At 37.7% G+C, this 17,289-nt stretch overlaps 1 protein-coding gene across 5 annotated transcripts in view; it reads right to left on the reverse strand.

The window, feature by feature from the left end:
* The window catches only part of YTHDC2 (YTH domain containing 2), a 67,386-nt gene that overhangs the window by 5,290 nt on the left and 44,807 nt on the right, over positions 1-17,289 (reverse strand). For 3 of the 5 annotated variants that reach the window (XR_003909667.1, XM_029941599.1, XM_029941601.1), the window contains exons 22-27: positions 16,076-16,281; positions 15,556-15,751; positions 14,401-14,510; positions 11,200-11,492; positions 6,987-7,161; positions 194-397 (exon numbers count right to left, since the gene is read on the reverse strand). Coding sequence is in view for 4 of the 5 variants with exons in the window: in XM_029941599.1 (XP_029797459.1) it covers positions 194-397; positions 6,987-7,161; positions 11,200-11,492; positions 14,401-14,510; positions 15,556-15,751; positions 16,076-16,281 (1,184 nt within the window). In the remaining variant the exon portion in view is untranslated. Of the gene's footprint in view, positions 1-193; positions 398-6,986; positions 7,162-11,199; positions 11,493-14,400; positions 14,511-15,555; positions 15,752-16,075; positions 16,282-17,289 lie in introns of those variants that run through there. The other 2 variants (XM_029941600.1, XM_029941602.1) reach the window with 2 other exon arrangements.

A 17,289-nucleotide genomic window follows, 5' to 3' on the forward strand; every position in this document is an offset into this window, starting at 1 on the left:
GTTCTGGTAAGACCAGGAAAACAAAGGGATCCCTATCATCAACGTTCCCCTGAAGAGGTACCTCGTCCTGTCAGGCAAAATGTGTTCTTGCATTCCAATGCAATAAAAGCCAGGGTGCTTTTGCTTTTGGCTTCAATCTCTGTGGTCTAACCTGCAGCAGAACAACCCCCTTTACTGGTTCAGGAAGGCTCACCTGGAAATGTCCAGATCCTTGAACAGAAAATACCAAGTAAACCATGCTGCTCTCCCAAAAGGCTCGATTTAGCTTCCGCTCGTTACTAGGGGTTGTAGACCAGATACCCTTCTGTTGAGAAATTTCAAGGTTTCTCAGATTGCTACTCTTCATTATGAAGTATCGAACAGGCATGTTTGGTCTTGGTGAAGGAGATTTTGAACCCTATAAAAGAATGCAGAAGTTCTTGAAAGGCAATTTGACCTTTCGAAATCAATAGGCTCCATCAAGTAACATCTTCATAAACACATAAACCAAATATTTTTTCTTTTTTTTTAATAGTTTATTGTCAAATTGGTTTCCACACAGCACCCAGTGCTCTTCCCCACAAGTGCCCTCCTCCATCACCACCACCTCTTTTCCCCCTCCCCCTCCCCCTTCAACCCTCAGTTCGTTTTCAGTATTCAGTAGTCTCTCAAGTTTTGCATCCCTCTCTCTCCCCAACTCTCTTGCCCTCTTCCCCTCCCCCGGTCCTCCGTTAGGTTTCTCCTGTTTTCCTGTTAGACCTATGAGTGCAAACATAACACATAAACCAAATATTTTACCGAATATCCAACAAGTGCAAACAGCTCCGTCGAGCCTGAAAAGCTACACAAGGCTCGCTCAGAATGAGGCCACAGAGCCAAAACCCAGCATTCGTTTTCGGAGCACTCCAAATCCCTTATCAAGAAAGGATCCTTTGATTTATATTCCAAACATACTTTCAGAAACGATTTTAATACACTTTCAAAGGCTAAAAACAAAACAAAACGTTGCTCCAGCTCCCCGCCCGGACACAGCTTCCAGGCGGCAGTGCAGGGAAGGGACGCAGACAGAACCTGGCAGGGTCGCTGAGCTGCAGCGAGAGAGCCGGCGCTGCGAGGACAGGCATAGACTCCGCACATCAGGTGCTGGGAAGAGAGGGCTGCACAGAAGGAGAGTCCCCGAGGAACTGAAGAGGGGACCCACAAGGTGTTGCCATACGTAGGGACCTGAACATGAGTGAGAAAGCATGATGGAACGCCAGGGAAAGATCCAGACAAAAGCTGTAGACTAAGTAACTCCCAGAACTCAACGGGGCTGGGAGTGTTTCATGTTCTCCCCAGCCAGAATGGAAACAACTGTCAATACACAAGGCGTCCACCACAGCACGCTCATGCCTTAGTACTGAACCTAAACTAGTACCGGAATAAAAACTACTCAGGACCGCTGTAACACTTAAAAGAAAATCTTAAAACACTAAACTGATTGCCACTAACTTAGTGGTGTACAGGAGAGATGTCTGACACTACTTAAAAGAATACAACAAAAATCTACAAGCCAAATGAAATTATAAGGAATGCAAAGAAACAGAGGAGAACAGATCTATAACCAGGGAAAAAATGAACCAACAGGGGAAAAATCAGATCTAACATAAAAAGGGATTAGGAGACGAGACAGGGCACCTATTGTAAATATACACTGAAATCCACTGTGTTCAAGAAAGTAAAGTAAACATGCATGTGCCTTAAAGGAGAAATGGAAAGTATGTTTTCAAGGCCCAAAGGGCATTCTGGAGATGAAATGTAGTATTTAAAGTGAAAAATACACTAGAAGGAATGCACAGCAGATGAGACACTACAAATAAAAACGTCAGTGAACTGGAAAACATAGCCAGAGAAACCATCTCAAATGAAACAAAGAAAGCAAAGTAGAAGTGGAAAAAATGAAGACAGCCTCAGTGACCTATGGAATAGTGTCAGGTCATCTGGCAGTTGTATATAGTCCCAGAAAGGAGGGGGAAGTGATGAGACATAAAAAATATGTGAAGAAATAATGGTCTTCATTTTTCCAAAATTAATAGAAACTATAAATACATAGATTAAATAAGAACTACAAACAGAGGGAGTGCCTGGGTGGTTCAGTCGGTTAAGCTTCCAACTCTTGGTTTCAGCTCAGGTCATGATCTTGCAGTTTGTGAGTTTGAGCCCCACATCATGGGATTCTCTTGCTCCCTCTCTCTCTCTACCCCTCTCTTTCTCTCTCTCTCTCTCTCTCTCTCTCTCTCTCTCTCTCTCTCTCTCTCTCTCTCAAAATAAGTAAATAAACTTAAAAAAATTAGTTAAAAAAATTTATCACAAGAAAAAAAAATAAAAACCATTAAGAAAAAAACTACAAATAGAAACATATCAAAATCAAATTGCTAAAAACCAGTGATAAAAAGAAAAACTTAAAAGCAGCTAGAAGAAAAAGATACATTATGTAGAGAGAAACAAAAATGATAATAAACCTCCCTCAGAGACTATGTATACAAGAAGATAATGGAGTGACATCTTTGCAGTAACAAAAGAAACCACTGGCAATCTAGAATTAAATACACAGTAAAAACAGCTTCCAGGGCACCTGGGTGACTCAGTTGGTGACACTTTCCACTTTGGCTCAGTCACAACCTCGTAGTTCGTGGGCTCAAGCTCTGCATCAGGCTCTGTGCTGACACCTTGGAGCCTAGAGCTTGCTTTGGATTCTGTATTTCCCTTTCTGTCTGCCCTTCCCCTGCTCACACTGTCTGTCTGTCTCTCTCTCTCTCTCAAATAATGAAAAAACATTTTAAAAAATTTTTAAATAGCTTTCAAAAATAAAAATGAAAAAAAGGTTTCTTCAGACAAAAGCTTAAAGAATTCATTTTCAGAATAACTTTACCAGAGAAAAAGTTAAAAGAATGTTTGTAGGAGCACCTGGATGGCTCAGTTGGTTAAGTACCCGACTTCGGCTCATGTCATGATCTCATGGTTCGTGGGTTCAAGCCCCGTCAGGCTCTGTGCTGACAGCGCAGAGCTTGGAGCCTGCTTCGGATTCTAGGTCTCCCTCTCTCCCTGTCCCTCCCACGCTCATGCTCTGTTTCTCCTTCTCTCTCAAAAATAAATAAACGTTAAAAATTTCTTTAAAAATAATAAATTAAATTAAAAAATAAAAGGAAGTTTCCAGACAGAAGTGCAGAATCCAAGATAGAAATTCACATCAACAAAAAAGAATAAAGAGCACAAGAGGGGCGCCTGGGTGCCTCGGTCAGTTGGAGTCTGACTTCGGCTTAGGTCATAACCTCATGGTGCTTGAGTGCGAGCCCCTAATCGGTCTGTGCTGACAGCTCAGAGCCAGGAGTCTGCTTCCGATTCTGTGTCTCCTCTTTCTCTGCCCCTCCCCTGCTCATTCTCTCTCTCTCTCTCTCAAAATAAACATTTAAAATTTTTTGTTTTAAATAAAGAGCACAAGAAATTGCAAATATTGAGTAAATATAAAGGACATTATTCTGACTTTTGGTAAAAGATAATTTACTGTGAAGTAAAAAATAACACAATGTGGCATGTATAACAAATGTAGAAATAAAATGCATGAGACCAGTAACACAAAGGACTAAAGGATAAAATAAAAACATACAGTTACAAGGTTCTCAAACTACACCTGAAGTGGCATAAAACTAATTCAAGATATACTAGGGTAAGTTAAAAAATGGCTACAGTAGTGAATTCTACCAAACATTTAAGGAAAAAATCATATCAATCCTACGCATCTCTTGTAAAAACTTGAAGTGGAAAGAAGACTTCCCAACTAACCTTCCAAAGCCAGCATTATACCCTGATACCAATACTATACAAAGATAACACAAGAGAGCCACAGAATAACCCTTATTAACAAAGATCCCAAATTTAACACATGTTCTGATTAAGCAAAATCAAATCCATTAATATTTAAAACCATAATACGTCATGACCAAATGAGGTATAAACATTAGAAGAACAGTGAAACCCATTTTATTAATAGTAATTGTCTTATTATTTTATTAATTGTGTTATCATTTCAATAGATGTAAAGGGGAAAAAAAGCACTGAACAGAATTCAACATTTATTCCTAATGAACTCTCTCAGAAAACTAAGCCCTAAGGAAACCTCCCACAGCTACATTGTGTAAGTGGGGACAGACTTAACTAGAAGGAGGGGTTTTCTTCCCCTCGAAGGTTTGTTCTTGACACTGCTCTGAAACATTTCACTGGAGGCTCTAGCCAAAGAGAACAGCCAAGAAAAGAAATAAACACAATCAATTCTAGAAAGGAAAAAAGTGAAACTACCTTTATTAATAGATGAAATGATTATCCGTGTAGAAAATCCCGAGAACTCTCATATGAAGTGAACAGAATTAATAAATGAAGTAAGACCATGGCATACTGGGTAAACATATAAAGATCAAATGTAGATCTATATGCTCGCAATGAACAATGGGAAACTAAAAATTTTACAAACAGCATCAAAAATATAAAATTTTTAGTAATCAACTTAACAAAAAATGTATAATACGGTGACCTCTGAAATTTACAAAACACTGAAAACTTTTTTTAGCGAAAAAGTAAAGAATATCAAAAGAAATGCAGATATACACCACACTTACAGATTAGGAAACTAAAAACTATTATCAATTTTCTTCAAATGGATCTACAAATTAAATGCAATTCCACTCAATACCAAAATACATTTCTATAGAAATTAACAAGCATTTTCTAAAGCTTATATGAAAGAACGTTAGAACACCTTGAATACCAAAACAATTTCAGTTTTTATTATTTTTTTAAATGTCTGTGTATTTTAGAGAGAGCAAGTGGAGGAGGGGCAGAGAGGGAGGGGAGGACAGAGATCCAAAGCAGGCTCTGTGCTGACAGCAGAGACCCTCATGTGGGGCTCAAATTCACAAACCATGGTATCATGATCTTAGCCAAAGTCGGACACATAACCGACTGAGCCACCCAGGTGCCCCCAAAACAAATTTTTAAAAAGAAAAACAGAGTTGGAGAAAAAAATTAACTGGTTTCAAGACTTAGTATAAAGCTACTATAATCAAATCACTGTAGCAGAGGCAAAAACAGAGAAGTACACAGATTAATGAAACATATTTACAGTCAACTGATTTTTGATAAAGGTGCCAAGGGACAAGGATAATCTTTTTAACAAATGGGGGCTAGAACAATTGAACAGGCAAATGCCAGATTATGATCCTTAACCCACCCATACTATAAACAAAATGTAACTCAAAACACATCACCTAAATGTAAGAGCTCTCACTGTAAGACTTCTAGGAGAAAATCTTTGTAATCTTGAGTGAAACAAAGACTTCTTAGAACACAAAAAATATGAACGATAATAGAAAAATAGATGAAACAAAAATAGAAAAAAATAGATATGGTAGACCTCACCAAAATTAAAAACACGTGGTCTTCAAAGGACACTGTTAAGAAAATGAATATTAAGGCACAGACTGTTAGAGAAAGTTGAAAAACATATATAATTAAGACTTGTATCAAGAAATATATTTTTTAGATCTTACTACTAAATAAAAAAGACAACCAACAAACAACCAAAAAAATGCTGAACAACAATTTGAAAAGCTACTTCACACCAAAGAAAATTCAAGAATGGTAAATAAGCACCTAAAAAGATGCTCACCGTCATTAGTCGTCAGGGAAGCGCAAATTAAAACCAAAATGGGAGATCACTATATACCCACTAGCATGGCCAACAGAAAAGAGATTAATATAGTCAAGAACATGGAGCAAATGGGACTCTCATACATGATGGAAGGGAATGAAAAAAAGTACAGCCATTTTGAAAGCAGTTGGGAGAGTTTCTTGTAAAGGCAGACATACACTTAACCATACAACTCAACAACCCTGCTCCCGAGCGTTTACCCAACAACAGAAACCGTATGTACACACAACGACTTGCCCTCAAATATTACAGCAGCTTTATTCACAACAGCCCCACAGTGGACGGGTGAATGGATAAACATTCCATGGGTATTAGCCATAGGGTGGAATACAAGTCAGCAATAAAAAAGTAATAAATTAATAATATTCTCAATAAGTTGGATCAATATCAAAAGCAAAATAAGCCAGTCACAAAAAACTACATACAAAGGATTCCATTTACAGCAAATTCCAGAAAAGGCAAAACTCTCGGGACAGAGAGCAGTTCAGGGGTTGTCACGATCCAGGGGTGACAGGAATGTTCTGTACATGGCTATGATATGGGTACACAATTATATACATCTGTCAAAATTCACTGAATTGTACAGTTTGAACTGGTGAATTTTATTGTGTGTATATCTAAAAAAAGGTATTTTCAGATAAAAACCTGAAAACCTAAGAATGCAAATCCACAAAAATCATTTCCTCTTATTTAACAAGTGTTTCACCAGATATTTTCACCAGAGCACAGCATATAGCTAAATAACCCTAATCAAATACTTACTCAGTACCAATAACATGGTAAGTAAAAGTAACACACTCTAAACACTTGAAATCATTTGTATTAAATTTTTTAAAAAGATACATAGTTCTCAATTCCCTACCAACATCTCCTATTTTCCTAACCCCACCCTGTCTTGTATTTGTTTAATATAACCACTGAATTGGGAAAATCAATAAATAATTTTTTAAAAAACTACTTTGAGACCTTTTTAACCAAAAAAAAAAAAAAAGTTCTAATGATATAGAAAGAAAATAATAGATGGTTGAGTTACATGGCATCAGTAAATGATTAGTTTTAAAACATCCCAAGATGGTAATAACTAGAACTATTTGGCAAGATGGAAAGACTAAAAATTTACTTAAGGTGTTTCAAGTTTGCCAGGTTCAATTTCTATCTAGAACAAAGACCATGCATGATTAGTAACTGAAAAGTAGAACTGTTCTATAACTGTGCTTAAATCTGCAACATTAGACGTGCTAGTGATCAACTTTTAGATACTTACCTTTCCTGGGGATGGAGGAGAAGGGCTGGCACAAGGACTCGGGTGACTATTGGTGTCTGTAGGTTTCACAGATTGATCTGGTCGGTCCTCGGTGCTTCGTTTAGGGTGTAAAATCCCTCTATCTTTGTACTTCTGAGGTGGGTGTAGTGCTGGAGATGGAGATTTCATCAAAAGTCTTGAGTGAGAAGGAGGAAGCAAAGACCAGTTACATACAAGCTTGTGACTGAAAGCAGATGCCATTGCAAACCAAATTTTCAGTGGCATTATAATTTATGGAATAGTATTTAAAAAGGGAATTTCATTCTTCTTTACATTTATTTTCTTCAATGTTTATTTTGAGACAGAGATAGAGCAGGGGAAGGGCAGAGAGACACACACACACACAATGTGAAGCAGGCTCCACACTCTGAGCGGTCAGCACCCAACATGGGGCTCAGACTCACAAACTCTGAGATCATGACCTGAGCCCAAGTCGGACACTGACTCAGGAGTCCCTTCTTACATTTAGAAGTTTAATACCATCTGGGAATATTAAAGCATACTTAAAAAAATACATAAAAATGTAACAATCTACAGAAGTCCTTAACTTAAAGTTAATAAACACTCAAAGTATGATTTCCCTCATAAAATTTCTAACCTCTTATATGATGGTTTAGGAAAAGAGGTCTTTAACATTCCTGGCAGTTAGGAATTTTATAATTTTTAGAAAAATATGTCGGGGTGCCTGGGCGGCTCAGTGGGTTAGGCATCTGACTTTGGCTCAGGTCATGATCTCAAAGTTTGTGATTCAACCCTGCATCAGGCTCTGTGCTAACAGCCAGGAGCCTGGAGCCTGCTTCCGATTCTGTGTCTCCCTCTCTCTCTGCCCCTCCCCAGCTCACACTCTGTCTCTCTCTCAAAAATAAATAAACATTTTAAAAAAAATTTTTAAAGAAGAGAAGAAAACTATATGTCTTTGTGGAACAACGAGACATAAAAAAGAGAAGACACTGAGTACTTTGTAAAGTCATGCAATAATAAAGTTCACAGCACTGCCTATGACATCTACTTGTCAAAATACCGGATCTAATCAAGCCGTGAGAACTAACTGCCAGTTTACAGGAAATACATATGGTATGGCAACAAATAATGCTAAGAAGAAACAGACAATGAATTGGTGCGCCTCACGGTATCACCACCCCACTTTCTTCAAAAAAGTCAACAGAAGACCTGCTCTAGGTCATCAGAGACTCAAGACATATAACGCCGAGACAGTGCACGACTCCTGGGACACCAATTCAAATAAATGTATATAGTATAAGCACTAGGGAAATGGTCATTTTATTGGAATTGATAACTCAATTTTGATTATGTAGGGGAAATTCCTCTCTTTTTAAGAGATGCATATTTAAATATGGAGGGGGAAAATGACATGGTGTGTGGGATTTATTTTGAAATATGTAAACCAAAAAGGAAAGCAGGAGCGAGCAAAGAAAATGTGGTTAGATACAGCAAGCAGGGGAAAGTCTTGGTAACTGCTATGCGTGGGATATGGAGTTTTTACAGTGTATCATTTAGTTGGCTATGTTTCATAATATTGATAAGAAGCAAGTTTAAAACCAAAAAGGACGTGTTCAATAATTCATAAGCTTCTAGAGAGTCTTTCAACTAATTACTCTTCCTTCAAGACAAGCTAAAATAGCTTTTCCCCACAATTCACTTCTGCTTCAGTAAATACCTTCAATCCAGGATATTTCTTTCACAAATGAAATAAAATAGCTAAAGCCTAAAGGTATTAACAAAAAAATATGTAAGGAATGTACATCTGAATCATTAACAATCTAAGAAGTATAAAAAAACAACCTTTCAGGGATTTTTTTTCCTTCATGAATTGATGTTCAATGGATTACCTAAATTCAACCCCTAAGACCCCATCTTTTCTACCCTGGAACCTCAGAGACCTGAAAATTAGGAGCCAGAACTTAACCAGGGTAAAACTGGGGCTCAAACTCACAAACTATGAGATCATGACCCGAGACGGAAACAAGTTGGATGCTTAGCCGAGCCACCAAGGCGCCCTAAAATGTTTTCATTAAAAGAAATTATGGGGGTGCCTGGGTGGCTCAGTCGGTTGAGCATCCAATTTTTGGCTTTGGCTCAGGACATGATCTCACAGGTTGTGGGTTCGAGCCCCACATCAGGCTCTGTGCTGTCAGCAAGAAGCTTGCTTGGAATTCTCTCTCCCTCTCTTACTGCACCTCTCCTGTTTGTACTCTCTTTCTCAAAATAAATAAATAAACTTAAATTTTTTTATTAAAAAAATTATGTAACCTGTATCTTGCCAATGTACAGTGAAAACGCTAACTACAGATACTTTTTCTCTAAAAAGTAATCTCACAGACTGTAACTCCTCCTTTTAAGTATAAATCTTCCTAAGAGTCCTCATTCTTTTCCCCACCAAATATATCAACTCTAAGGCATTATCTATGAGTAACACCAAAAGCTTGAAGGTAGATGAAATTCTGTATCTCCCTGTTCAACAGGTAAGAATGAAGAGTGCCAGGCTACAACTTGTAAGGAAATGAAAATGGTTGATGCGGTATCATGAGAAAACAGAATTTATAAGAAACAGTATCTGAATTAGAATATTACACTTTATAATTTTAATTGTATTGAATTTCTTTTATCAAATAAGCATGTTATTAAGAAAAAAGTAACCTTTTTTCTAAGAATGTGTGTGCATGTGTACATATGAATGTATGCACACACATATATACATCTGCATTTACATACAGACTCATACACACACACAACAAACACAGTCTCTACAAACTTAACAGGTTTTTATAGATGGGCCTAGCAATAACACTACCACCTAACAATTTCTATGGAAATCTATTCCCATATTCTAAACCACTGTTCAAGTAAGCTTTTAGAACATTCTTTTCAAAAAGTAAGCAGTGTCTAAGAAGAAAATGTGCTTTTTACTCCTCTGTTGCTCAGGAGGGCCGGTATCAGAGAGAAACATTCAGGAACACACATGAGGAGGTCTTCTTGGCAAATGACTGAATAATTCCTCAAATGTAGTATGTTGTATGTGAAGAACTTGGATACCAGTGTGAATTACTTCTAACTCAAGTCTGACCTGATGAGGCCTTATGCTTCATTCAAATGTGCAAATCGGATCAAAAGAAGGCACTAGCCATCCCATCTGATCCTTAAAAAACAGTAAACATCACGTATCTTTTGTTTCCCCTGTTCCTATTTTTTGTTTAACAATAAAATATTCTTACTACATAGATTTCTACAGCACTGACCAAACTAGCATCACAGGCAAGAATGTTGTGTTCATTATCAATTCTAACAGGGTAAAAAAAATTTTTCTTAACTGATAGAAATTCTGAGTCATATAAAATGTAAATTTGGTTCTAACAAAGGTTTTTACACAACAAATATTTCTGAATCATGGCCAATGACTCATTAAAACCACTATTATATAATCAAAGAATTTCTGAATAAACAATTCAATATAAGAACTCTCTTAATAATAATCATACATTAAATAAAAAACGCCACATGCTAACTGCTAGAAAGAATAGAAGAATCTGGTTAAACTGTAATAGATTCGCCACTACAGCAAATCTGTTTACTTTTTTATTACATGCCTCCCCTGGATAAAATATAAACTCTCTGAAGGAAGGGACCTGGCCTGTTTGGCACACTGCTGTATCTCTTACACCCAGAACAGCACGCATTCAGTGCGTCACCGAGTAAGGGACTGAGTAACGGATCTTCTGGAGGAATACCCATCAGCAATTACTGCCCAGCTAAGACTTGCAAGGAGGCTGTGTTCTAAATGGTCAGAGCCCATACTTCCTGTGGTAAGACATCTGGGAAAGATGTTACTTGACATGTATCAACTAAAATATAACATTTTTAAATATTGGTATCTTTTTAACAGACCCTAAATCTTTAAAGTCTTGAAATTAAACATGTTTAGTCTTCCCTAATAAAAAAACATCCTTATTAAATGACTCACAGATACCAGAGGCTTAAAATCCTTCATATTATCTTACTACTTATAAGAACTATGTTTTAAAAGTAAAACGCTCTGCACATTTTTGTGTACCTTCTCAGCAATTTTTAAATATTATTAAAGTACCTAATTCTATGAGAAATAACTGATTTTCCTGGAGAAAATGTCTCCCGCTTTGGTAAAATGTCATGAATTTACCTTTCTGCAGTAGCAGGCTCCTCAGAAAATTCAGTATCTGCGGAAGGCTTCCGGCTATTACTGGACCTCCATGACGATGCCAGAGGAAGTTCTTCGGAAGACATCGGCCTTGGCCTCTGGCCTATCCCAGACGGCTGCTGTAAACCTGCGGCCTGCTCCTCTGTGCTTAAAACTGCTATGACTGTTCTTACGGCGGCTTCATCGACTTGAGACCAAGGTTTAGACGGAGCCCTCATCCGGCGTACAAATAAGCTGTGCCACTTCTGTCTGAGCTGCAGCAACAAACTGGCTGCCTGTAATGGAAGTTTCCTCAGTGCAAACAGACGCAAGCAAACTGTACGCCCTACTTGTGAGACATCTATTAGTTAAGGTTTGCAAGTTTCCAAAAACACTCTGCAACTTGTAAGGAAGTAATGTATTCTAACATACATTTCATATAATTTACTGTTAATTTCATTCTTTCTGCTGGACGAATGAGATAAAATTTCTTATTTACCATATTGGAGGCATGAGAGACACAAAATCAAATGAAACAGTCTGATTGAAGGGACAGTAAACAATGTGTGGCAGAGTGTGACTAAAACTGGAAACAGTAACAGCACAGCAAATGAAGAAAAATACTTTTAGTTCCCCTTTTATTTTACTTTAGCACCTGGAGAACATCCAAATGATGATGCCCAGAAAAAAGCTGGATTCACGGGTCCACAGAAAGGCCTAAGCTAAAAATACAGACTTGGGAGTCATCAGTGCCTAAGCGGTTACTGCATCTACACACAGAGGTAAGGTCCCTGGAGATCGTGCAGCCATGAAAAGAGCGGAGTAAAGCCCAGAGTAGTGGAGAACATCTAACATTAAAGGCACAAACACACACAGGAGAGTCTGTGAAGAACCCAAGAAGGAATAAGCTTTTAAGAAAGAAGAATCAGGAAAGTCTCATGTCATGGCAACTTATGACAAAGAAGCTGGGACGGGGTGAGGAGGGAAAATGGGGACGGGCAGAATTAGGAAAGGAAGGGCATGGACAATACTGCCCAAGAGGAGAGTGAATTCAAGGATGGCAGGCTGGCTTGGACAATGTGGGGGACATGCTTGCCTAGTACAGTTTCAGGGAAGAGAAAAGGTGGTGAAAATTGAAGTGAGACAACTGTCAGCTCAAGTGATCAATGAACAGACAGAAAAAAGGTAAACCTAGCTAGTTGTCGGCTGACAGCTCAGCTGACCACATCCCCCAACAAAGGATACGGAATGATCTTTCAGGAGCGCCTGGGTGGCTCAGTCGGTTAAGCATCCAACTTCAGCTCAGGTTGTGAACTCACATTCATGAGTTCAAGCCCCGCATCAGGCTCTGTGCCAGCAGCTCAGAGCCTGAAGCCTGTTTCAGATTCTCTCTCTCTCTATCTCTCTCTCTCTCTCTCTCTGCCAGCTCATGTTCTCTCTCTCTCTCAAAAATAAACACTAAAAAAAAAAGAATTATCTTTTAATACAATAGTTGACCATTATAAGTGGTTCAATGATGTAAGAGTCCCACTGCTTCAACTTTTTCTTTGTTATAGGTTTCAAATTGTCAATTTTTAGCTATTTAACAGATCAAAAGCAAAATAAACATGCTGTATTTAGTCCTGGAGTTCAAGTCTAAATGTTTATGCGAAAAATTATTGCAGTAAACTTTCAATATGGCAAAGCAACATTGAATTCTAATTTAGCCAAATGAAATATAATCTAAAATTATATTACACATTTCCCTTGTCTTCAAACTGTTTCGTATAAGAGAATATTGATATGCACCTTAGTGGATTTCACCACTTAATGCACATTCTCCTATTCCCCCCATAATATTGTAGACTGAAAAATGTGCATTTGTCTTAGGAATTATTTTGGTTGTTACCATTTAATGAATCTCAAAATTTCGAGTAAATGTACCTCGATCTAATCAGACTTTTTAATGATCTTTAATTATATTTAAAACCCTTAATTCTATGTGTTTGTGAGCCTGCTATCATGAAATAAAAATGCATTACCCTAGGTATTCACTAGCTAAAGTAACAAAGTTCTTGTTGAGCAAGCATATACTGCTCCTCAGCTTTTTCTCCAGCATTTGCTGTGTCCTGACATTCCGAAAATAACTTTGAAAATATGGCCTTGACTCATAGATCAAATCAGTATCTACGTGAATCTGCTGATGTGTTAATCATCAGATTTATATAAATGGGAATACACCATATATATGGGCATTCTTGTAGTTATCTTTATAGTATCTTTTTTTTTCATTAATTACATATCAACATTAATTCTGTAACTTGAAGCAAACTGATTTTGTATAATTAAGTGTCGAGTTATCTGTATTAGCTGATTTGATGGCACAGAGTTATGAAGATAATGTACTGCCCCTTTTATTACTGTTCCAAAAGGAGAAAACTGTGTGGAAAGATACATTAAGTATGATAATGACAGTATAAATTTTAATAACTTGAAATAAGTAAATAAATGTGGAGATGGGATGAAGGGAAGGCTTCGTCAAGAACATTTTCACAGGTCCACAGAAGCTAAAAATACAGACAGACTTGGGAGTCATCAGTGCCTAAGCAGTTACTGCATCTACACACAGAGGTAAGGTCCCTGGAGATCGTGCAGACATGAAAAGAGCAGAGTAAAGCCCAGAGTAGTGGAGAACATCTAACATTAAAGGCACAAACACACACAGGAGAGTCTGTGAAGAACCCAAGAAGGAATAAGCTTTTAAGAAAGAAGCAGCAGGTAATTTGTGTCACAGCAACTGGTGACAAAGAAGTTGGGACAAAGACGATGAAACCTTCATCTTTCCCAATTCAGAGATAAACAAAAAGAGAAAACAGAATGAAATCCTTTCATTCTCTTAGAAACTCATTTCTTCCTTGGTGCTTTTTAAGCACTCTTCAAATGGAGTGCTTGGGTACCCAAAACTGTGTATATTTTCTTGTATACACAGAAATATTCAAATATCACTGTGCTTAAGTATGAGCCACACCAAGGCTTTTCAAATTCTCTATTAAAATAAACCCCAGTAGGTCAGAGAATGCATGAGGGCCTTGTGAAAACTGAAAAGCAAACTATATTCTCAAGTACTAAGGGCTCGATAGTAAAGATATAATTTTCATCATACTGTATGTCAATTCACACTAATGGAACGAAAGAAACTTACCACACTACTAAAAAGCAACTTACCTCAGGCTCTAGTTTGAAATTAAGCCACTCATCAAGTTTCAAAGTTGCCAAATTAGCAGTAGTTCTATCTTCCATTTCACTATCACTACTGTCATTAGGAACACCAGCTGCTGTTCAAACACAAAGGAAAAACTGTCACTCGTACCACCATAAAGCAAAAGAAGTAAACACAGACACCCTGTATTCACACAAATCCTCCGCACTAACAGTTTGGGTGTGGAGCTCGTCAAAGCTGACAGTTCACAAATTAAGTCCCAATACTATAAAAAGGGGGGGGAAAGCAAGGCATTTTAAAGACGATGATCTCTAATCACAGTGCAACAAAATAAGTCTGATCTGAAGCGGGCTCCAAACTAACGGCAGAGAGACTTTTCTGGGGCTCAAACTCATGAACCACACGATCATGACCTGAGCCAGACACTTAATCAACTGAGCCAGAGGCTTAACCAACTGAACCACCCAGGCACCCCAGGAACATTTTATTATTTTTTTTTAGTATTTATTTTTGGGAGAGCACAAGTAGGGGAAGGGCAGAGAGAGGAGGACAGAGGATCCATAATGGGCTCTGCACTGACAGGCTGACAGCAGTGAGCCCGATGCAGGGCTCGAACTCACACATCACGAGATCATGACCTGAGCCTGTCAAATGCTCAACCAACTGAGACACGCAGGTGCCCCCCAGGAACATGTTAAATGCATTATGCCACTTTTAAGTGACAGAATAGTTTGCAGCCATTAATATAACAGAATGTAAAATAACCAAAGAAATACATAAAAATATTACATATAATTTAAAAATAATATTAAATTAGTTACATATGTCTAATTGTGTTTGCATAAGGGAAATGAGATCATGGACCCTTAAACAATTACCTTTATTTATGTTAAACTGTTATTTAACTTCAAGTGGGAGAGAAAAGTAAAACCTATCAGCAAGACTAATCAAAAATGCACAAATCAATACCAAACTACCTTTAAAAATCAATTTTAAGAATTGAGGTACACTTTAGTCTTTTCCAATTAGTCTTACTATATCAAAAGGGAGCTGTGGCACATAAATTTTTGTAATTTCAAAATTTATTTGGTCCAGTAAAAAAAGAAATTCATTTCAAATAGATTTGTATTTCCTTTTTCCTTCATCATCAATCCACTTACCTCGAAACGATGAAGGCTCCTGGAGAGCATTACTTGCCAACCTCGCTGGTCCACAGAATATCAACACGGTGACGGGTGTCACTGCTGAAGAACATCGAATATTAGCTATTCTACGTGCCCTAGTCATTTCATCATAAATAAGCCAATCTGTAGGCAGTGCCTGAACCGCTGCAGCCTGACCATTGGCTGGAGGAATCTATTAGAAAAAGAAATTGAAAAATTAACTGTATGTCACCTAGCTTACCGGCCATACTTTTGAAATGTAAGAAGTCCCTCAATGAAAGAGACGATGTGCATTAATAGTCATGCAAAAACTCAAGGATGTCACTGTTCGTGCAGTTGGTAGTCCTCAGTACCTAACACATTACCTCTTCCAACTCTAAGATTCGATCCAAACTTTATTCCAGTGTTGAATTAGACATTTGTAACGAATGAATTTCTTAAAGCAGGTGGTTGACCTTCAACTGTGTAAATTAGATCAGTTTGAACTCAAGGCCTAAGAGCATTAAAAATGTTTTACCTTTTTATATTGAGGCTGACTGAGAACTGAAGTGGGATGAAACCGAACTCTCTTCTCCTTTGGCCCCGTCAGTACCACATTCTCCCTGTCCACATGCACTATGTGAGGGTACATGCCTGCCGCCAGGGCAGCTTTCACAACAGCCCAGTTCTCAGAATTTGTGTTAACGTCTCGAATGTCACCACCGCCTCGTGCTCTAACAAAACCTAGGAGGAGGAAAACAACACACCAACTTTTCCTATTTTGCAAAATATACTTTTAAACATCTGCATTGTTTACAAAAAGTCTATACAGCCCATCTAAGTTTCATGACATTCAAATTCCACGGTAATTAATAAAATCTCTTCCAGTAAGTTTAAAATGCAGATTCAATATTCTAATAAAGTTTAAGTATGCTCACTGGGAATGTGGGACTTTAAAAAAAAAATACACACTTGCTATAAAGATCTCCACGAACTGCTACCAGAAATGTACTAAAATTAAAAAATACAGAAATGTACTAAAGTCACAGCTGAAAATTTTAAAAAATAAACATTCTTGTTATAAACAAAGTTCTTCAAAAGCTGCTATCAGAAATGCATTAAAATTTAAAAAAGAAATGTACTAAAGTTACAGATGAAAAAAATTTTGTTTTAAAAAACCACCCAGATTGCGGTCTTTATTTTTTTTTAACGTTTTTAATGTTTTTTATTTATTTTAGAGAGACAGAGAGAGACAGCAAGAGCAGGGCAAGGTCAGAGAGAGAGGGCGATATAGTACCTGAAGCAGGCTCCAGGCTCTGAGCTGTCAGCACAGAGCCCAATGCAGGGCCCGAACCCACGAACTGCGAGATCATGACCTGAGCCGAAGCCAGACGCTTAACCGAGTGAGCCACCCAGGTGCCCCAGAAATTTTTTAAAAATACACACTCTTGCAAAGTTCTTCATAAGCTGCTATAAGAATCATACTAAAAAAAATGTATATATATATATATATATATATACACACACACTAAGGTCACAGCTGAAAATCTAACCCACTCTTCTGACTGGTATTATTAATAACATTTTGGTTATGACAGAAATGAATGCTGGAGTGAAGACAAGTAAATACATTCCTGCTTGAATTTCCAACGCCCTTCATATTGCCCGATATTTGCAACAACTTGAAATCCTCTGGCTCGCTCCTTACATTACTTTGACACATTAGCTAGTCTATGAATCCAGGCTCTGATA

Source organism: Suricata suricatta, chromosome 6 (assembly GCF_006229205.1).
Source record: "Suricata suricatta isolate VVHF042 chromosome 6, meerkat_22Aug2017_6uvM2_HiC, whole genome shotgun sequence".
NCBI classification, from domain to species: Eukaryota; Metazoa; Chordata; class Mammalia; order Carnivora; family Herpestidae; genus Suricata; species Suricata suricatta.